Source organism: Numida meleagris, chromosome Z, assembly GCF_002078875.1.
Source record: "Numida meleagris isolate 19003 breed g44 Domestic line chromosome Z, NumMel1.0, whole genome shotgun sequence".
Classification (NCBI taxonomy): domain Eukaryota; kingdom Metazoa; phylum Chordata; class Aves; order Galliformes; family Numididae; genus Numida; species Numida meleagris.
Window position 1 is genome coordinate 74249903 of NC_034438.1, and position 23693 is coordinate 74273595.

The 23693-nt window shown below is 40.0% G+C and overlaps 1 protein-coding gene across 1 annotated transcript; it reads left to right on the plus strand.

The window, feature by feature from the left end:
- LOC110390281 (zinc finger protein 474) lies at positions 19475–23161 on the plus strand. The gene is given in 2 exon segments (XM_021381532.1): positions 19475–19652; positions 23010–23161. Coding segments are annotated over 2 exon segments (330 nt in total).

Sequence of the window (23693 nt, forward strand, 5' to 3'; positions counted from 1 at the left end):
AGATGTCTGAGGGACACCACACACCACTGGCCTCAAATGGACATAGAGCCTTTGGCCACAACTCTCTGGATGCACACTTCCAAACAACTCATTATCTACTAAATAGTCCAGCCTTCAAATCCATCTCTCCAATTTAGACATAAGGATGTGGTGTGGGAACATGTCAAAGGCCTTGCACAAGTCCAGGTAGCTATCAGTTGCCCCTCCTTTTCACAGCAATGTCATCACTCCGTCATAGAAGGCAACCAGATTGGTCAGGCACAATCTGCCCTTGCTGAAGCTGTGGTGACTCTCTTGGATCACCTTCTCATCTTACACATGTCTTGCAGACAACCTGGTTTTAGTTCTCCGAAAGCCTTTTGTCATTTTACTTTTGCATGGTTGTCATGGGGTTTAACATAATTTGGAAAATTTGATAAAACTGCCAAGGAAGCTGGTCAAATAAAGTGGCATTTTAAAAACCCATTTGACTGGTTTGCCCCTTTAACAGCAAACCTTCCACATCAGCAGTTTCAGTGTGAAACTGGTTCAAGAATTTGTTTGCAATAGATCCCTGTTTCTTAGCAATACACAAGGCGCTGCTTTTGCCAGCACTCTTAACAAACCATGTTTCTTGTGCATTGTCAAGTTCTCAACAACTGACAGCTGAAGTTTTTTGTGCAGAAAGGGGCAGAATGGAGGAAGCACTTGCACTGACAGCAGAATGCATCAGCAGAATGCACGGGGTATGACTTTGTAACAATTATTTATTGTTTCTGTCAAATGAATTTTCATTGACAATATGAAGCTTGCAAAAGTTAGATTTGGAAAACTGTGGAAACAATTTGACCAAAACTGAATTTTTGATAGAAAACAGTGCTTATGTAGGAGTGAGAGCTCCTAATATTTTTTTCTTCTCCTTTCTCTGGGCTGTGAAATGAGGCCCTTTGTCTCCTTTCCCCCAGTGACAGGTTTTGAGAGATATGTCCCTGGTGAGGGATACAGAGACAAGGAACAACTTGTAAAGCTGAGCAAAAGGACTTTTTATTCCTTCACCACTTCCACTGCTTGCCTGGTAGAAAAAGACATATTTTGTCTCAAAATCTAATCAGTCAAGGTTTCCGCAGCAGGGAATGGGGAAGTGAGGGCAATTGCTAGGGCAAGCAGCCTCACCCCTCCGCTCAGGCCCATCCTTTCTGGTGCAGCCTGCACATGGATTCCTGCTTCCTTCCTGTTACAAAAGAACGGCCAACATGTGCCTGGGGAGCCCAGGGAGATCTGTATGTGTTTAGTCATGGTCATGGCACTTTAAGACATTGGATACCATCACATGGCCTTGTCCCCGCCATGACCCCTAAGAGGAGCCGCTGAAAAAGTAAAATGGGGGGATAAAACCTTAATGTCCAGAAGGGAGGGGGGAATGTGCTCATTGTGCATTCAACTAACTTTGCTGTTCCAACTGTTTTTTTCCATAAAGGGGTAAACTGAACCAAAAGACAACACTGAAGAACCTCAGTCTTTGAGAAAGCTGGGAGTTTCAAGCATTCCCTAGAGTGAAGGTTACACACAGGAAAATGCTGTTGATGTGCTGGTATTGCTGGGTTTCCAAGCACTGGATTGGATTGCAAACCTCATGTGAGTGGGCAGATAGAAGGGCAGCCAGACTTGAAGATGTTGTGAATTTCCTTCAGGCCAGAGCTGGAATAATATGTGAGTGAACTGCATACTCTGTCAGTAGCCTGATCTCTGTGTGAAGTTGGAGTGGTTGTAGCAACGAGGGGCCTGAGCTGCACCTTGCTGAGCCTGGGGCTGAGTGGCTTTGTCCTGCATCCTCTCTTCTGCCCATGTGATACTTGGTACCAGGCAGCCAGGCTTCTTCAGGTCTTGAGAGCCTGGCTGTAAGTAAGTAGAAGGGCTGGCGAGCAAAGATATGAGCAGCTTTCTCCCCTGAGGCCACAGAAGTGTCTCTCCTGCTATGAATAATTTTAAATTTCTAGTGTCAGGGTCTCAGCACATGTAAATTGTCAGTACTAAGTAAAATATAGCTTTACTTATGAAATACAAGAACACTTGTGGTAGAGCATGAAAGAAATCTGAGAGACAATGAGATTGCTCGCATTGGTCCAGGAATCGGAGTTTTGAAATTAATGACATACTACATTTTTTCAACAAAAATAATTTTCTTTCCATATTATGTAAGTGTATGTATGTATTTTAAATAGCAGGAGTCATAATTACTTCACATAGATTTACATTTTCTGTAAAATCAAAGTAATTCTTCCTTACTTTTGGGCAGAGATGGACATAGTAATGGAGAAGAGCTACTGGGTATCTAGATACAGCCTCCAGCTTTCTCTGGCAATACCACTATAATTGTAAATTCTTAAATAAAGTAAATTAAACAAAATAAGACTGATTACAGCATATTTAGACATAGAGTCACCTTAAATGCCAAGTAAGCAAAAACTGCTACTGACATCAGTGAATTTTGGTTTGACCCAAAAAGTTTTGAGTAGGAAATGAATCAGATGCACAGAAAGATGCAAGTATTTTAATAGGTCCGAGGAAAATAAAAAAAACTCTTAACTAGACTGAGTGTCAACTTTGTTGACTTGTTGGCCAACACCTCAAGTAGTTATTTATATGAATCAAATTGAAGCTTTAAGGTTCTACCTTTCTTTCACATTCTTATGAACCTCTGCAACATATACATACATGCAATTCTAATTTCTGTTTTATTTTCCTGAAACTTATACAGGTATACTTTTGAAGAAAATTTTTATTTTCTCTAAGTGCTTTTAACTATGGAAGAAAACGTTGCTTCCACTTAGTTCTAACCTGCTTGTATGCATCTGGAAACTGTTTTTTTCCTGCTTTGTCTCTCAGCTGAACACAATCATGTTTAAGGAAGATATCAGCACCAGCCTTTGCTAGTACTGGGGGAAGGGTGCAGCCATACGTGCAGCTGATCCTCCAGTGGAACAATCTTCATGGTTGGATATTTCCAAGTGTGCATTATTCATAAGGCACTTAAGTCAGGCTGCTACGATGTTAGGATTTAAAGACAAAGAGTGTCTTGAAGTTGCCAGAAATAGAGGTACACTTCAAAAAATGTGTGTTCAAAGCTTTCAAATTATTTTCATGATACAGGAGTGCATAAAAATGTGGGTTGTGCTCATCTGTGTCAAGAGAAAGCAACCTGACATAGAAAACTATGTCTCCAAAATCTCAGTGGTCTTTATTAATGCTTCACCAAATAACAGGTTAGTCTTTTTACTTGACTGAAGGAAAAGATTAGTCTCCTGGACTAATCAGAGAAGACTATTCCAGCAGGATCTTGAACAAAATTCTGTGCAGAGCTGGAAAAAGGTGGACATTTTAATATGTGATTAATTTGCTAAAAAGATTGTTGAAAGTGCAAGAATGTTTTTTCCTTTTATCTTTCAGAGAAGAACAAATCCAAAAGAAAGACACTGCAAATTACCCAATATTTTTTTCCAAGTTATGTTTCACTATTGATGGAAAAACAAGTATAAATTGTCCTTGCAAAATAAAATTTCTGAAGAACAAAAGAAGGATAGGGGGTCCTTGCAAAACAAGACAAAGAAAAAGCTGAGAAGAAGAGTTTCCATCACAAGGGTCTGGCTAAACAAACTAATATTGCAGGTATATGGCAGGAGATGCTGGCTTAGCACCTGTGTGTAACTCCTGTTTTAGGTCAGAACAAAGAGAGATTGACTTTGCAGGATACAAAGACAGTTCTAGTTGGGCAAAACAACAAACTCTGAATCCAGACTACAAAGTATGTATAAACAAAGGAAACGAAGAGGGGTACCTAATGGGGGGATGGCTGATAGGCAAATTGAGAAGAATGTGAATCCTGAGTATCTCAGCCAATGCGGAGAAGAGGAAGGGCTCACTAGCATCAGTGTGCAACAATAAAAGAGGGGCTCTGTCCCCCAGTACTTTGAGAGACCCCACAGGGTCACAGTCCAATATGCCCCAATGGACTCTCCCTTTATTTTGATAAAGAAAGCTGAAGAATCCTATGTCTCTTTTTAGGATAAAGATGATTGAGCAAGCCTATTGGAACAGAAGTTTTCCCAACAAGTATTTTAATGAATTTCTAAAATGATTTATAATTGAACAGAACAAAACAACATTTAGCACAAGGGAAAATGCAGCTTAAGATGTTCATTTAATTCAATTTTACTTCGCTTAAAGAATAATGGGAAGCATCACAGGAAGCATTTTACTTGGAAACAGAGCCTGAAGCAAGGATTTTTGTGCTTAACAAAAGATGTCAGTTTGGTCCTTCCTGATGCCTCTTTTATGTGTAAATATAATGAAAACCTAGTAAATAGGAGAAAAAGAAGAAAAGTCTTACCTTGAATAGTTAAGATGGGGAAATCTATCTTAGAAAACCCTGTAGCTAGACCAATTTAGTGTAGAGGTATTTGAAAATCTATATTCATCTACTCTTTGACTTGCTGTGTTATGTTAAGCAGACCACTTCATCTCTGACCATCTCCATCCTTTGTCCTCTTAGCCTTGTTCTCCACTGTTTTTTAATATAGTCTAGCCCAGAATGAGAAAGCAGGATCTCGGGGTACTATCATGGGGCAATGCTATTACTTGTTCCTTCTCACTTAAAGCCATTTGTGATGTTTTTAATTTCTGTAGCAGTAAAGTTAGATATTACAAATGAAATAAATTTTCTTTTAGAATAGTTGTAAATTAAATTCAATTTCCATAAATCACCTTTATTAAGATGATTTATTTTTAACAACAAATGAAAAATTGCTAACAGAATGTTTATGATGTCAAACACTGAGACAGGAACAGGTAGGGTGAGTAGACAAGATCAAGCGTAGTTTTGAAGGCAAACAGAGAGAAAACTGCCCTAAAGTGAAGTGGATTTTTGCATAAGGTATTACACATCCAGAAACTCTTGAATCTAAGATCCTGGATTATCTAGTATCATTAGTTTGTTCTTTTTTGACACTGACAGGCTGATCCAAAGCTGGACTTCCACAAGGCCATAATACTTGCATGCCACTATTTTGGAGCCATATGTTTCTCACTTACTCTAACGCATCTCTGTGACCTGTCATAGACATCCTACGGCAGAGCAACCCACGCAGATGTTCTCATAACCCTGACCTAATTTTGTAAGTACTCTGCAGATACAGATGTTCTCTCCAAAGAGAATCCTGGATGTAAGCCACTGCCACCTCAAGCAAATGCATCATATAAATCTTTTTCATAGCTATATGAAGCAGTGTTTTAAAAATAGTAAAGGAATCAGTCGTTCCCAGTATTTATATTGCTTGCTTACGATCCTCCTTCCTGAAAACATGAAAACATGAAAAGTTTGGCTGTGCCTTTATAGGGAGTCAAGTATATCTAGAGGGATTATCTTTTTGATATGTATGAACTTGAAAGCTCCATGTCCTTTATTTTTAGTTCTGTGTTTATCTGATACAAGGCTTTATCTTGTCCATGTCTGTGCTGGTAGAGGGGAACAATGACAGTAAGCCAGCTATATGATTTAAGTGGAGTTTGATACAGCTGCAGATGGAGAAGCCATATCGGTCACATTTGTAAGCTGTACATAAGCAGGTTCCCCCTATTATCGCACCTGTTTCTATATTTTGTCCATTGAATAAGCGCGGTTGTGTTCCGGCAGCAGGAGGCTTCACACAATGTGTTCTTACACAAGGTAAATTCTACTTTTCATCTGGGAGGTCTCGGTGTGGAATTCTAGTTAAGTCAAAAACAGTAGTGTTGAGGATTCATTGGAAACAGCCAATTTAATCCCCTAGCTAGCACAAGTATGTTTTGTTCAATTCAGTCAAGGAATCCAGGCTTATAAAATGACCTTAAAATGGGTTTTGAGGAATTGTTTACATGAAAGAATCAAGAGAGATGAAAAACAGAGTGGGTTACTCTTCAGGAACAGGCTGCATACAGGAAATAGGAAACGTATGTGTCAACTTTGCTTCCAAGTTCCAACACTGATGTGAAAGAAGACATAAAGAAGGCCATTTCAGGGGAAAAGTTTCCATTTGCCTGTGTAAGTTGAACTACATATGACAGCTAAGAGAAGGCTGCATTGCGAAAGACTGGATAATAGTGCTGTTGCTGTGATTTCTGGTTAGGAGAAGCTTAAGTACAGGAAGCACAAGAAGAAAAGAGATGTGCTGAACTGTTTGCACTCTTATCATTCTGAGCGAAGCTCTCAGCCTGATTTTGAACCAGCCACTGCATTTCAGTTACTTTTAATTAAATTCAACTCATCCCTTAGTTGAAAACACTCTGTCATTTCAGTTCATGAGGTATTTTGTTAAGTACTGTACTAGTGGAACTGCAGAGGAGATTGATGTTTTCCAAATACTATATGTAATGGTCAGCTGTACCTTCCCACTTTCTTAAATAATGCTACAACATTTTTAGAAAGAAAAAGTAACCCAGTTATATGTTTTGAAAGGGAAATTTAAATCCCAATCCTGTTTTACTTCCACATCTTTATTACTGAGCTTGAGAAAAGACCATTTGAGCTGCTTCCATGCCTTTTCATTTTTCATTCATTCACACTGAATTTATAGGAACTTTCCAAATAATAACGGTCAACTTGGCAGGAATAAATGTAGACCAAATGGTGTAATCCCCACAAGGAAGCATAATTCTGTTATGAAATATTTACAATAGCAAGCTGGAAAATCCAACAATAGGGTATATTGTTAATAGAATCTTTATAGCATCTTTTATTAACTGATTCATTGTTAATGGTAATAGGTAAAGTTCTTCATGTGGCAGACAAACCAATGTTCACTGTTCCTTTAAGAATCCTCTCAGGTAACAGAAAATAGAATTCTGAGATAAATCAATAAGTAGAACATGTAGTTGTGAGCATAACCTTGCAGAGTTCAGAAGTTCCCAGGAATGTAGATGAACTTTCTGGTGCTGCTTTCCTGTGACCCTCCAATAACCCTTATCTCCCCTGCCTCTCTGACCCATTAATGTTTCCCTGGCTCTCCATTGCCTTCATCCTCCTAAAGAGCTTGGCTAATTTCTAACTTGGATTCATCCACAGGCCACCCTCCTTGGAAACTCTGCCAGCCTTTGAAAGGCCTTTAACAGCAGGGTAGTCTCTGCTAGTTTGCAGATCTAAGCTTCACACACCTGGGCTGCTCACCTATCTGAACAGCACACGCTATCTGGCTGAAAGTGGCAAACTCCTGCGGTGGTAATTTATGGTATGAAGTGATCAGACTTCTGTAAAGTTTAGATCAGAAAATTTAGACCTTCTGAGGAGTATGCCCAAGCATAGCCTCTTAAAGAAGAGGAGGGGTCGTGCAAGACTGGAGTACGAGACAGTGTGTGGGTGCGGTAGCTGTCCTCTGGCAGGTAATGAGAACTGCCCCTAGCCATGCAGGCCAGATAAGGCCATAGCTGTGTCGCTGTCACTCCCCTCACTTTATCTGTGCCTTACAACGTGCAGCCTGGTACTCATGTCAGGGGCCTGAGCTATGACCAGAAGTTGCCAAGGAAAAGAGGAAGTGCCACCTCTGGCAAAAACATGGAGGCCTTAAAACCATGTGATAATTAACCTAGGAACAATCCCTCACATTTTTAGGAATTGAAAACGAGGTCTTAAGGAACCAGTGGAAGTTTCTCTGTTTTTCTGCAAAGTTTTTCATGCCCCTATTTACATCTTGGTTTGCATACCTTGTAACAGCTTACCCCCCAACCCTTGCTTATCATGGCAAACCACATGTAAAAGGAGTATAAAGTCAAGATGCTGGAGGAAAGCATTCAGAGCTCCCCTCAGCCTGAGACCTCCAGCTTGCAAACCTATCATCCCCTGGACCCCATCCCATGACAGACATGTTGACAAGACATGTCATATCAGCTTTCCTGCCCTAATTTACCCTCGCTGGAATGTGTATAACCTTATCTAACCGAATTTACCCCTACCTACTCTAATTTATTTCCCCCCCACCCCAGAATACTGATTAGTCATAGGCTAATACTTTTCACTTAGAATACCTGTGATTATAGATCATACATGCAACAGCTTGCTCAAAGTGCATTTAATAAATTGCCTGGTGCACCTGATCTGTGTCAGTTAAATGTGTCCTAGTCACAGCCTTCTCACTGGGGAAAAAAAAAAAAAAAAACACGGAATGGGGTGTGACACCTTCTAAAGGAAAGCAAGGAGAAAGCTTTGGGCTTAGCTGCAGTTTTGTAATATTTCCTACATCGTTAGAAAGAAAGTTAGAAGTAAGTGAACATTATTGGTAGGGACAAAGTGCATTTGTTAAAATGGGACGGCACCAGTTTGGATTCAGTTAGCTGAGTATTTTTAGATGCTCATGTGCAAACTGCTTGTAGCTTTTGTCTCATTATTAGCTTTCAGCATGCTTTTCCATTTCACAATTATATGCTGCTTAGGTATCAGACAAAAAAAATTTTTTATACTTCACATAAGAATTTCAGTGCTGTAGTTTTGTGTCTTCCTTAACATACGTTATATGAATACCTGACAGCTTCTGACATGAGAAGGTGCTACAACCTTGTACTTTATATTATATTGTTCCACAGACTGCAGTTACCTAATGAAGTGTTAGAGGAGGTGTTAACTCTGAGTGTTAGGTAAAATGTCTCTCGAGATTTTTAACAGCTATCTCCAAAGCACTTTCACAGAGATTTGTTCCAGCACAAATCACATACTGATTCTGATGGTCTTCAAATCTTCCAGTTTGTGTACCAAACAATTTTGAGTTTCACTGATTTTTTTTAAATGAGAAAGTGTGACAACCGTCCCCGGAGTCTGGAACTTTGTGAATATTTAATCAAGCAGCTTGGATGAATCAGTCTAAATATCTCTATGTGTCTGAGGAATCGTGTGATCCTGGTGACGATCCATTTTTTCACTGTTGTCTTTAAGCTCAGTACATATCACTGGTGTAGGCAAAGTTTAAGTTCATCATCTCAAGGGTAGTGACAAAACAGTCTCCATCCTTAATTGTGGAAATATTCAGTTCCTGGGTAAAGACTGGGGATTGAGAAAGACGAAAAGGTTGTTTGGTGGGTGTAGTATGCCGTAGTGGTACAACAGAGCAGCTCAAAGCAGATCTAGGTTGATTAGTTACCTCAAGTGGGTCAGTAAGATTTCTGGGTAGGTAAGTTTGGGACTTAAGAAACCATGAAGACTTTGGAGTTCTTGAGTTTGCATACAGAATATTCTGTAAAACAAGGGGATTCTTAAGTGAGAGATCCCATCCCAGACCATTATGCCTTGATCCAACCCTTGGTGACAGAATATGCAACAATCAGTTGTTTCTTCTGTTATAGAAAGAGTAGACAGTGGTCACCTTGCTGTCCTTGGCAGTCATCAGTCCATGCAATCACTTTACTTGCTTGTGACTGAAGTTAGTCTGGTTGTTATTTTGTATTCTTGCAACAGGACAGTACCCCTATATTAACATGCTCACAGTCTGAATTCTGTTTTCTGATCATAGAACCACAGAATAATACAGTTATACAATTTGTAGAATTGTAAGCTCACCCAGTTCCAACCCCCACGCCGTGTGCTGGTTGCCCCCACCACTGACTGGGCTGCCCAGGACCCCATCCAGCCTGGCCTTGGGCACCTCCAGGGATGGAGCATCCACAGCTGCTCTGAGCAACCCCTTTCTGTGTCTTACCACCCTCCGATCAATGACAGATCAGCCCCCAAAAATGATCTCAATGAGAAATGAACTTTTAAGTGACACAATGCAAAGTTGTCTGTATATAGTGACAGATCGCAAATTGAAAAACTGTAATATGTTTAGCTGTCTTCTTGAGACTAAACAAACATCCAGCTTCCCCTCATATGACATCATCTCAATAGCCTTTATTGATATAACTGCTCCATTTGATTAATAGCTCCTTTGTACTGCAAGACCCAAGACTGAACAGAGAACTTGAGATACAACCTCAGAAGTGCTGAAAAGAAGGGCCTTCTCACTTGGTTCAGCCTGCAGACTGAGATTTTCCTTGTTAGTTAACCACTCCCTTGAAGACTGAGGATTAATATCCTTCTGCTGAGCAACTTATTTTCATTTTTCTTGAGACAAGCAAGTAATGTTTAACTACCAATATAAATAGTTTAAAAATAAAAGACCATATCAAAAATATCAGTTCTGTCAGAAACTGAAAATTAGACATATTGATTTTACTCAAAAGTGTGTGTGTTCTTCGTACAAGCTCTTCTACCCTCATGTCTTTCATTGCTCTGCATCGAGTCTAACATCTGAAGGTTTCCTTTGTTCAACTGATAATTAACGATTGATAGTGTATATTTCATGTTATTTGCCTGCTATTTAAAAATGTAACAGAATAGTACAGTAAAGTGATCCTTGTGATAAACCACTGGCTTGTAGCCATAAAAAGTGAGATAGTGATACTGATTTGTTTCAGGATCACAAAAAAAAAAAAAAAAAAAAATCAAAACAAAATCACACAGAAACCTTTCTCTACTGAAATGGCCATTATATCCAATTTTCCATCTTTGAAGTCTCTAGTATATTCCATCTTACAAAACAGAATTAAAAAGATGGAGAATTGTGTTGAATAACAATCTTTCTCAAGTTCTTCATGTGTGGAAGAGAGAGAATTTTCTTGAAATGTTGTACTCTTCATGGAAACAAATGTCAAGAAAAAAAATCTGAACAAAATTCGTTACACTGCCAAGTGCTGGAGATGCCCCCGCTAGAGTCTACCATCTTGTCTTTAGAGCGGGTTGTACCATCTAATATATCAGATCTTCCCTGAATTTTGCCTGTAGTAGTACATCCAGAAGCTGGACCCCAGGCACTGCAGTAATGTCACAGCAGTCAAGTTCTTCAAACATGTCTGGAATGCCACTGAATCAGCAGTCATCCTACCAAGAAGACCTTGTTTCAAGATATGCTACATCTGTGACAGAGAATTTGGATCACAGACTATTTCTATATATGAACCCTACTGCCTAGAGAAGTGTCACATTGCAAATTATCAGCTACCAAGACATCTCAGAAGGCCAGAGCCCAGGAGACCTGAGGTCTTTCCTGATGGTTCCTTCAGTCTTGCAGCTGAAAGAGGGGCAACTTCATCACAGTGCTCAAGCCCAGCTTCTGCCCCGTGGGAACTGTGGCTGGACTTCCCTCTCAGTCTGTCTCATTCTGCACAGAGGAGCTGAAAGGAGATGTCAGTGGTGTGGGGTTGCTGGGTTCTAAGCCCAATACATCTGGTAAAGGTCCGAGCTTTGGGTGTGGCTAAGAGAAGACCAATCTAAGACCAGTCAATGAAAGAGTGAGGCTGCACTAGCTGTATTAAACAAGGTAAACTGCTAAACACAAGCTGTCTGAAAGCATATGGGTGCATCTTGATGCTTCAGGAGAGATTTTATAATCAGTTTCTTTCAGAGGAATCTCTTGTCTCTGTGCAAATGTTTCTCTGCTGAATAGTTGGTAACAGAAAGGAGAGTATTGTTTGAATTAAGAAAACTTCTTATTTCTATTTCTTTTGATTTTTCTGTTTAAAGAGAATACTCTGTGCTCCTCTGGGAATTATGTTCCTGAAGGGGACATTCATGTGCTGCAGCTTATTAGAATACTCTGTTCAGCAGCTCAGGCAAGCTTTGAACGTTACATGCTTTAACAGATATTAGGTCATTTTATATATTTAACATGGAATACAATGCCTCATTATCCTGTAAGCACTGCAGTGATTTTCATTTTTTACCATTATTCTTAACCTTGGCTTGGAACATGAGTTTACTGAGGACTGCATGTTCAAAGGCAGCAACTCAGAGTGTAACAACAAAATAAAGAAGACCGCACATTTCTTTCCACTGAATTCGATTCCAGAATCCAAACTTTTGGAAAGTGGCATATTTTTTTTCTGCATTTGTTTCTGCTCTAGCTGTCCTTTGGCCAGGAGTTTTTTAAAAAGATAGATTTAGTTCTGGTGTCCAAAATAAATGGCTGGTTGTTTTTTCTCAGTGGGGCTTGGACTCCCAATTGCCTGTATCACTTCTGAAAACGGGATTTAGCTGCATCATAGACACGGTGCCTATATCACATGCAATGATATATAAAGTTCTTCTAAAATCATTTTGAAAGTTGAAGCATGAACTTTCATTATTTATCATCATTTATTAATTTATTTAGGATCTGGCTGCTAAATAAAACTGAAATAATTGAGATGATAGTAAGTATAAGCATAAAGACAACGTGAGGCATTCTTGTATTATGTTATTTGCAGCCACTGATTGATAGCACATTATGTCCACTCCTCATTCCCCTTGACAACCAAGTGCAATGTGCCACACGGGTTCATCTGCAGGTGTAGGAAGGGAGATGTTCCCACTGTGTGACAATGCATAGTACCACACACTGAAAATCATTCCCCAAACACATTGCCCTCACGGTGATTGTACAATGAAAGACATGAGTGTGAAGCAGAGTTCTGTCCATCAAACATAATTTTGCATGCTTAAAAAAGGGAGTAGAGGTTGTGTGAGGAAAAATGTCCATAGTTATAGCGGCATACAAAAACAAGTTTTAGAGTGTGGTTTGGCATTGAGAATGACTCTGTAACGTTGCCCTCTTGCACAATACATCTGCTCCCTGTGAGGACCCAGTCACATCTGCTGACTTGTTGAACAACAACATTGTTACCACTTTTTACTTCTGTGAGTTCTGCAGAGCCAGAATGAAATGTGTTCCCATCTGCTCTTCCTTGTGTATGAACAGCAGTTTTCCTCACTTTCTTCTCATCAGACAGCTTTTAAATTGCAGCGTAACTAACTAGGCTGTACAGCATGCAGTTTGTAATTGATTGAAGGAATTCACTATTAGCAATGACTTTCAAGAAGAGAGATGGGTTTTTACCTCTTTGTGATCCTTTTTATTATTATTATTTTTTGAGCTGTCCTTATGCACAGAAGTACACTTTAAATGCAGAGGTGAGTATGGAAAGAGTGAAAGAAACATCCTGTGATGCCAGGTGGGAAGGCTACTTCTTAGAAGAATCATAGAATCATAGAATCACCAAGGTTGGAAAAGACCTACAAGATCATCCAGTCCAACCGTCCACCTATCACCGATAGTTCTCACTAAACCATGTCCCTCAGCAGAGAAGATAAAGAAAACTTCTTTTCCTTTGATTTAAGCTCTGTGTGTGAGGGTGTCCAACTCCCACCAAAACTGTTGAAAGGTCAGTACATCAAAGAAGGTCTAAAAGCACTAAGATCATGGAAGGATTGAGGATGCACTGTGAGCAGAGACAAGATCTGGGTCTCCTATGTAGCCTTCATTTTTCAACAGATGGTTTTATATTCCTCACGTTAACAGCTGTTTAGCTGCTTATTAATTCTTACTAGCAGAATGAGATGGCAATCTACTGTCGTTGTGACAGGAACCTCATTAACCTCTGGTTAATGAATGTTTCTAGCTTCCAACCCTGTTTTCTGGATTTTAATTCTTGCAGTGTTCTGGTCACACATGAAAGAAGGAGCCACAGGAAATTGATAAAGAGACTTTGAAGGCTTTTTCAAGGAGAAAAACAAACACTTAGGGGAGACCAATTTCACTTAACAGACCTAGTCAATGTGACAGTGAATTATTTAAGCACCTATAAAAACTCCTGATTCAATGAACATCAGAGGGAAGGAAAAATTAACAACAAAGAAACAAAATGCACCCAACATACATAAATATATTTAAGAGCTTTAATGCTACTGTCTTATCTCTGTGACGAAATGTGACCTGATAATAAAAGCAGGATTCTCCTCCTTTTGAAAATAAAGAGCAGAGTGATTTGGTGGCAGTACATGTGAGCGGTGTCTTTACTTTCCAGCTGCAGGCATTTTTGTCTCTACAACATTATCTTGGAGCTCTTTTTCCCTTAGCAAGTGCAGGAACAACCAAATCAACGTGGTTACTGACCAACTCTTGTTCATTTTTGTGTTGGCCATACAACAGCCTCCTTAAGCCATCTCTTCCACTAACTATCCTCTCATTGAGAATATATGAGAACATCTGAGTTAGTTATGTCTGACTATGTAAAATAAACAACAGCCCATGCCTAATAGAGTTTCAAGAATCACATTCTGCCCAGAAATCCCATTTCTTGCATATGGTCTGGACTCTGCTGTGATACCTTAGACAACTGAAGTGATGTCTGGAACTACTGAAACTCAGACTTGTGGTAGAACAAAATGTGTTTTCTTATTCTTTCATAGACCAAAATGTTTGCTACTGCCAGTGTAAGTGAGTATTAATGTCTTGCTGTGGGTATATGTTTTCCAGTTTTTTAGACAACAGATGGTGATAATGTTGATCCTAAAATCCTAACAGATGTGTCACTCGCATCTGGTGCTGCCATCTGCTGTTTTCTTCTTATTGCATTGACTACCAAAAAATAAGTGTCCCTTCATGTAAAGCTTCCTAATGCATTTGTTTTGAAAACCTGTGTAACAACAAAATGTTGATTTCTTATCTTCCCCTAACATAAAGTCACCTAGTCACCTTGTCAAATGAAAACTCACTCAGGTGCCATGTAATTCTAAGGAAGATGGGATGTCAGTGATAGATTTTGTCTCAGCTGTGGCACTTTTAAACATCTTCACAGGCAAATATATTGACAAACACAGAATGTAGATGAGCTCTGAAGAGCTGCTCCTCAGGTTGCCTTTGTCCCTGGTGCACAATGCCGCTTGCTTTTCAGAGAGAAGTCTGTGGAGAAGGCTGCTTTCGTACAGTTTGTTGCTGTTACTAAGTGTTTACACCAATCTTTTTCCTTGGACAGTTCAAACCTGTGATGAGAGCTCTGACTAGAATAGGAGGCCTCCTGTTCTCCCATTGAAGTACGTGGATAATTAAACAAATAAGAAATGGGGGGTGGCTTATATTCCTGGATGACAAATATTTATGGAGAGGAGCTTGGAAGCCAGTTTTATTGGGTGTGCTTAAGAAGAAATTAAAAGCTTTGTTCAGTAAGGGAGGGTCTGACCTCATATAACACCATAACAGCAGCCTGGAGCTAACCTCAAGTAATGTCAGGTCTATAGAAAACACACAGCTTTGCAGAGCTCTGAGTTAAATGACTTCATTTGTGGTAACACAGACATACTTAGCAGTCATGGAGCAGAAGGAAAAAAACGTGGCAGCAGAGGAAAGCCTAACTGCACTGTTAGGTGTTTGTAGGTATTTTTATAATAACACATTTCCTCAGGAGCAGGCCTTTCCTACTACCCATTCTAAAAGGGAAAAACAATGCAGGGAGCAGACAGCCCAGCCACTGGCCTGAGAGTAGTTTGGGTTGGAAAATTGTGATGATTCTAAAAATAGCTTTGTTTCAAGCAGCAGGCATCCAGATGTGACATTTGGGATAGGCACACTCTGAAGAGAAAAAGAAATGAAGGATAAATGTGATCAGCTGTAAAAGTTCCAAATAAAGCATATCATAGCTAGGATTCCACAGTCAAGCAATGAATGAGCTATTACTACAAACTGTAAGGATGTTCTTCTTCAGGTTTTCTTATATATTTCACCATGTCTGTATTTGCAGAGAGAGATTTCTGTATGTAATTTAATATATGGTGATGCGTGAAAATCGGAACATTTCTGGAGAAAATCTTTCTATTCTTGCAGAGATCTGATTCATTTTAATTCATTTTAATTTATGCTATTGATTTTGCACGGTTTTTAATTGTGAAAGTTACAAAACAGAGATGTTCTACTTGAGCAGATTTCTTAAACGTTTCTTTCACCATACAGGATCTGGAATTAAGTCAACCTCAATGGATAAGCTTGGAAAAGAGAATCCTCTATTTAGGTGCAAGACTGGTTTTGCTTAGTTGAGGCATAAAACCCACCTGCAAGCACTCTGGAAGTATCTGGAGGGGTCACAGTGTTGCTTATCTGAGCTATAAGTTTGCAAGTGAGACCATCCTAGTGAGTTCTGAGCTGTGGAAATCTATACAGATTGCTCTGGATGTATATGGCTAAGTTTTGTTTTGCGGGTCTCTCGAAGCTGTTCTATAGTAGGACATTATGATTACTTAAATGCAAGAGTAGTGAATTTGAGTGAAGCAGTTTGAGACACTAGAGAAATATCTTTAATACAAAAAAAAACCCTTGATTTTACAGTGATTTTCTGTGTTTCTGCTATATTTATTGTTTGTATTTAATTTTTAAGTGATTTTTCACTTGTGCCTTATCAGATGAAGTGATGGCGTTGGTGACAAAGGAAGGGAACTGATATCATCTTCCTGGACTTGTGCAAGGCCTTTGACATGGTCCCACAGCACATGCTTATCTCTAAATTGGAGAGAGATGGATTTGAAGGTTGGACTATTCAGTGGATAAAGAATTGGTTGGATGGTTGTAGCCAGCTCTATGTCCAGGTGGAGTCTGGTCAAGAATGGTGAACCCCAGACTCTGTCTTGGGACCAGTGCTCTTCAACATCGTTATCAACAATGTAGTCAGTGGGGCCAAGTGCACCCTCAGCTAGTTTGCTGATGACACCAAGCTGAGTGGTGCAGTCAATACAATAGAAGGGATGCTATCCAGAGAGAGGTGGACAGGCTCAAAAAGTGAGCCCACAATAACCTAATGAAGTTCAACAAGGCCAAGTGGAAGGTGCTGCACTTGGGTCGAGGCAATCTCAGATATGAGTACACAGTGGGAGAAGAACTCCTTGAGAGCAGCCCTGTGAAGAAGGGCTTGGGCTCCTGGTGGGTGAAAGGTGGGCACGAGCCAGCAGTGTGTGCTTGAAGCCCATACAACCGGTTGTATCCTGGTCTACATCAACAGGAGGGTGGCAGCAAGGCAGGGAGGGGACTGTCCCCTGGTGCTCTGCCCTCATGAGGCTCCATGTGGGCCGCTGCATGCAGGCCTCAGGCCCTCAGCACAAGAGTAATGCAGAGCTGTTGGAGCAGGCCCAGAGGAGGGCCGCAAAGATGATCGGAGGGCTGAGCATCTCTCCTACAAAGAAAGGCAAGGGAACTGGGCTTGTTCATCCTGGAGAAGAGGAGGCACCAGGGAGACCTCATTGTGGCCTTCCAGTACTTCAGAGGAGCTTATAAATAGGAGGGAGATCAACTTTTTACACAGTCTGATAGTAGAGAGGACAAGGAGAAATGGATTTAAACTAAAAGAGGAGAGATTTAGGTTAGATATTAGGAGGAAATTTTTTACTCAGAGCATGGTAAGGTGCTGAAAGAAGTTGCCCAGAGGAGTTGTGGACGTTCCATCTCTGGTGGCATTCCAGGTCAGGTTGATGAGATCCTGGACAGCCTAATGTAGTGGGTGGCAACCATGCTTATAGTAGGGAGATTGAAATTATGTGATCTTTAAGATCCCCTCTGACCTAAGGCATTCTATGATTCTTTTAAGTCTTTAATTCTTCTTGAAGCTATACTTTTTTTTTTACTGTGATGCCTCATACAGTGGAAGTGATTCTGACAGTGCAGGCTAGGCAAGCTTGTTTTCCATTTTTGTACTAGGACTCCTTTTTACCATCCTGGAACTATAAGAATCATCCCTAGAAACTGAATGTAAATCAAACTGATCTTTCCCAGTTTGCATCCAATAAATAATCTATTTTACTGAATAACAGGAATGTAGCTAATGGAAACTAGAAAGGAAAATGTGTTCCTGGTATTCTTATACTTAGCATTTTTTTGGAAAAATATTTTTTAAATGTTATAAGCATACTGATAACAAACATTTGCACTGGAAAGAGCTCTCTTACCTCAAAAGTTTATTCCACAGCATCCTTATCTAAAGATCTCAGGAGCTCACAGAGAGCATTCATTGTTTTCAGAAGACTCAACAGGGACCCAGAATCTTTTCTCCAAACAGGAGACCTGTTGGTCTTAGCAGCAGTGAGGAGCTAGGTGAAAACTGATAATGAAAAGTTAAATGGCATTGTTGAATCAACAGTTTAATAGGAAGAGAAGGCAATGTGTTTATATTTAAATTATCTTCTTATCAAAGATGTCTAAGGAAATTGCATTTGAAAGTTAATAAGATGAAAATGTACTCAGAATGACAGTCTTCAAGTAAGTTATATTTCAAATCTTGCAGACAAAATCTGACTTTTCACAGCAGAAATACACTTTGTAGAGTAGTATTTCTTCATGTAATCGAGTTTACATATGTGTTACAGGAAAGAAAGATGCAGATTATTCTCTAATGAGATTTTCAGACTGTAGCATAAATACAAGAAGAGCTGCCCAGAATTTCTTGAATACGCTGATGTGCTGGCTGGGGGAGTCATAAATACTGGAATAGGTTATGCTTTGTCTTACACAGCAGCAGAGGAAAAAATGAAATCCCCACCTCCCTTGCTTGAGTGAGAAAGGCCTTCCCTGCTTGGTCTGGCACGACCTCCCTCTGCCTTTAAGAGGACAGGGAGTAGGCTGTCTCTTACTGGCATTCTGCATCCAGAAGTGAAGGAAACTGTGACATTTTCAGGAACCTTTGCTATGCCTCAACGTGCTGCCTCTGCAACGTGTTTCTCCTTGCTGTTCCTTGAGCTGGGCTGGTGCCGACACCACGCCTAGCGCACAATGTGCCTACAGACACAGCTGACTCCATAATCTGCAATCCCACAGTAATTACATGTTTTTCAAGCTTCCAATGTGTATATGTAGTGTTAGGGTTGAGGGATTTTTTTTCTGATATTATTTTCCTTACAAACAAAAGCAGGTCTGCAGCGCAGAAACAGTGACTGGCTTGGAGTCCAGCTCTACCCTCTCTGAAATCACTGGCAAATTAGCACTAAGGTTTTGGGATAAACAAACAAGAGTTCCTTCTTTTCTCCCAGTCCTGAAATACCCTGGATTGGTTTTAATCCCTTGAAGCCAAAAATGCCACCAGCTAACTGATCTGTAGTAGTAATTCAGCATTACAGAATCCTGTGTAAGCAGATGTCCTTACTGTCCAGACTGGGTACATGTGCTGGAGTCTTTCTGCAACTGGACGGGCATATCAGCCGTTCAGTTGAGCAACCTCCTGATTATGCTTGACATCTATTTGGTAGATTAAAAATAGGGTCTCGTGTTCAAAATGGTCGCTGTGTTGCAGAAACCTGATTAAGCAGAGTTGTTGTTTCTAGAGGTGAAGGCTCAGCATTTCCATGACTGTGATGGTGTAAAGTAAAAGAGCTAGACTTGGTACAGCTAGGTAAGAACTGGGGGACATACACGAATTTTCAGCCCAGTATTTGCAGAAGGAGCCTACCTGTTGCAAATGGCCAGATTATAGGGCAATACCCCTTTCAAGACTGAATCCGGATGCAATGAATCTAACAGATAAGTTCACACTGAGTTCATGTATAGGAATCAGTTTCTTAACCTGTATGTTTATTTTCATTCATAATTGTTCTGATTCAAAATTTCTGCTGAAAACAAATTTTATTCTTCTTTACAACTGGTGTTTGCAGACATGAATGGTAAGATGGCCAGCAACTGTGGTTCGTTACATATATAGCCATGAGTATGGAACAAAATCTGTTAGTATCCATCAGCCACAATGACTCAAAAAAAAATAGTATCAAGAGAATGACATGCTACCCAAGCACTTGAAAAGGCCAGAGCCCAGAAAGCCTGAAATCAGTCCCATACAAGGTAAGGTACATGCCAAACATGAGGCAAGTGAAAGGAAGTGGGAGGAAACAAGAATTTTAAGCACTTTCTTATCGGTTTGCAAGTACTCCTTTCCCACATCTAGTCCAAACGGAAGGTAGTCATCACAGCTTGTTTTAAGCTTTCGTTTAAGTATCCCATTCATTCTTTTGTGCTGCACCCTGGCATGGTCCTCTTATGTGCCAGTATGTTCTGAACCAGAGCACAAAAAGATTAGGCCCCTAATCTTAGGGGCAAAAGCATCTAAGAATAATGTGCATATTTGACATGTATAGTCATTAAAAGAAAATACCCCTCAGGCAGCACTGGGATTGATATTTCAGCTGGGTTTTACACCTATACTGTAAGTTTTAATGCAGGCCCAGCGCTAGCATTTACTGAGTGCTAGATGTGATTGACCTTGAAAACAGAAATTCTGTGGTGAAACAAGAAATAAAATACAAAATGAATGAGGATTGGAAGAAAATAAGGCTTTTTTTTTTTTTACAGCTACCTATAATATATATCCTGTACTTTCAGGGTTTTGTTAAAATGCACGTATAGGTGAAAAAGTAGTGTCACCTACAATGAACATCCAGGGGATGTCCTTGGTCCTCTCTTATTTTCAAGCCTTACGAGATCACATTGTGATACACTACAATACAAAAATTATGTGCAGTATAAGATGAGCATTCATCTTCTGGTCATTATATATGTTTGTGCATGGAGTTCTGTTCTTTAAGATGCCTAGATCCCAGTTCTTCAAATAAATGAAACAGACAATCCCCTGCGCCTGGTAGAGCTGGCTCCCACAGGTGTCCCAGAGGTGTGCGCTCACTGTGGGACCAAAAGGAAATCTTAGCCATGCTTTGCCTGGAAGTTGCTCCCCAGATCTCCCTATTCCCACATAAAGTTATTTCATTTCAGCTGGATGCGTTCCCTGGACCTGCCAGCTGTTCTGAGGTACTTTGTGCCAGCTTTGGACCACTTGCTCACAGGCAGTTAATTCACCCACTTTTTATTTTTGTTCTCCATCATTTCTCACAGTTTCCCTTAATGTCTGGAAAAATAGATAAATTCTCCAGTTCACTGGGAGAGAGTCACACACTAGATCAGTTTACAGCAGCATGAAGAAATATGCCTCCAGAAGACACGTACAGGAGAGAACGGGACCAGTAAGAACCCTAATGGGCTGTACAAAACAGCACTAACTGCAGCTCATGTAGTATGAAGTCAAGGCTTGGCTAACAGGTGCCAAGCAGTAGAGTTAAATCTGCAGTAAAAGATAGGCTCAAAAGACATTTTGATTGCATTTACTCTTTTTGTTGTTAGGCTTTTTTTAAAAATTATACATGTTGTGTGGTGAAAAAAGACGGAGAAAATGAGAATTCCATCTGAAAGAGGAGGATGCAAAAAGACAACTCAGGTCATTTCAGATACACTATTCTTACTCTGATGGAGCAGAATCAGAAAGACAACCGCTCTTTGAGAGAGCCATCCAGCAGAAGGCTCCCAGATATGAATCGGAAAATTGTCTCATTTATGCGTTGAGTCACATCAAGCGCTGCGCATCTCCTGCAAGGTGCTGTGTGTCCACATTTCCCCAGGGGGCTCTGATCTGCTTCCAGCATCTGTCCCTAAATGCCTGCTGATGCAAGTCTGATCCGTTCTGTAGTTGAAGTTAAAACTGTTCCCCCTGCGGTTGCCTCATGCTTCTGGCCTCGAGAAAGTAATCTGTGTTGCTCTTTTTCCGTAAGACTTACTCTCAATCATCTGGTAAATGCTATAACTGACCTTCAGACCGCATACACGTACCGCATGTCTCACAGTTTCTCAGCTTAAGGAGGAGGAGTTACCCTTGTTGTTGAATGGAACAGGCAGTGTTCAAAAAAAAAAAAAAAATCTCAGAAATATTAACTGCTTACATAAAACTTTTTATAACTTACATAAATTTTTTTTCTGAAAACTCAAGTGTCACGGGAAGACAACCGCTGCCCTGATTACACAGTGTTTTGTTTGTGGAATGCCTAACACATGCCTGCAAGGAGAAAGTCATCTCTCTCTGTCTCTTTTTTTTTTTTTTTTTTAATATTCAATAAACTTTCCAAAGTACAGAAAATACACATTAATTTCCTGCAAGCAAAGGGGATATTTGTCTCAGCCAAGAAAAGAAACACTACTTGGTTGCTCTTCTGACAAAAAGAACATTAGGAACAGGCATATTAAGGGATCTAAGGCTTATTGTGGTTATGTGAAGCATTGGATATGAATCATATTAAAACTGTATGGGCCTTTAATGAAGAGCTCTATCATGTGCCAGTGACAGAAACCATGAAACATTTTTAAATGCACAAACCCTTTTCTTTTTAAAATGGTCTGCTGCTTACATATCAAAGAGAAAAGCAGTTTTTTCAGCCTTTTTTCTGTATTGTCATACCTTTTGGAAAGGATGAAGTAAACACACGTTCAGATCAAGCCATGCAGATTTTTTCTTTCCAGGCTTCAAATGACAACTCTTAAGATCTAAATTGAGGTACTAGGCAACCTACCTGGCCTTTTTGGAAATGCATTTGAAACAGCATGCATGTGCAAAGCCATTTCTGTGTGAAAGTAAATAAGATATTTTTTTATACTCCAAATACAATCTTGAAAATGCATCTGGTGTGAGGGTTTAAAGAATACTCCTGAGCTTTCAGAGCAGTCGCTCTTCCAGCACTGGAAAGCAACTTGAGGGGAAAACTGGATTAGTGTCTAGATGACAATAGATACATTACTGCAAAGAGCTCATTGGAAGCTGTGTCTTTAAGGAGCTGTAGGTTTTGTCTGTGGAGTTTTAGACTCACCCGAGCTTTATTCCAGTTATTGGCAAAACTTGCATGGACTTCACAGGAAGAAAATTGGACTTGTCCAGAGCAGTACAAAGAGCGTATTCTCAAGTACAATATGCTCCCTCCTGTTCCTGTAGTCAGATAACATATGCTTATTAAGCAGGACTTGAATAAAATCCAAAAAGTGAAATTTGGTGATAATAGTACGCATGCAAAGATGTTAATAATTAGTTGAGAATGTGTATCATAACACACAGCATGGTGTTTTCTCTGTAGTCTCATACAATACAGAATGATTTAGTTTGAAGTTAATTCAGTTCAACCCCTGGGACAAAAACAGAGTCTTTTTTTATATATTTTTTACTCTCTTCTTTCTTTTCTTTCATTTCTTTCTTTTTCATTTGCAAAAGCAATATGGTTTGGTTAAACTGAAAGACTCAGTCAACAGGTATTTCCTGAAAATATTTTCCATAAAGAGTTGAATGTGGGTCTCCAGAATGAAAACTGATACTTTCTTTTTTTAATTTTCCAGCCAAAGGTTTCTATGATCTCGATTCTTTAAAATAGGCTGCCTGGATCAGAGCCCAGAACCAGCTAGTTCCATGTGATGTTTGTGGGCGTACTTTCCTTCCAGACAGACTGATCATACACCCAAAGTCCTGTAAACTGAAACCTGCAGCATGAAGTGAATGTAGCATGCTTGCATACACACACACACGTGCTCACACACACATGTACACGTGTGTGTGTGCATGAATACACACACATGTACCTTTCAACCAAGCAACAAGAGAAACAAAATCCAGCTGGACAGCTATGTGCACTGTCAAATCACATGGTCCAAAAGTCTCCAGAGTAAAACCAGCAGCCATTACTGCAGGGTAAGTTCATATACAGTGATATTTAGCCCAACAGTAGCAAATACGCTTCCTCATTTCAGACTTTCAGGTAGCACCACCTTGAAAACACAGTTTGAGAGGGATGACAAAACAAAGCTTGAAAGTAATGCTAAGTATCATATTCTCTCTTCTGATCCTGTGTTTTGATGGGTTTGGGAGAGCCCAAACGAAAAATGCTCCCAGTTTGTTCCTGATTCGCTTTGCTGCTCTCATCTCCCTTGACCAAATGTAGCATGCTCTGCAGGCCCACTCCTTACACAGCCTTTCAGATTCAGCTATCTTGGTCTCTGAAGGAACTTGTGCCTTGTGTATGCATT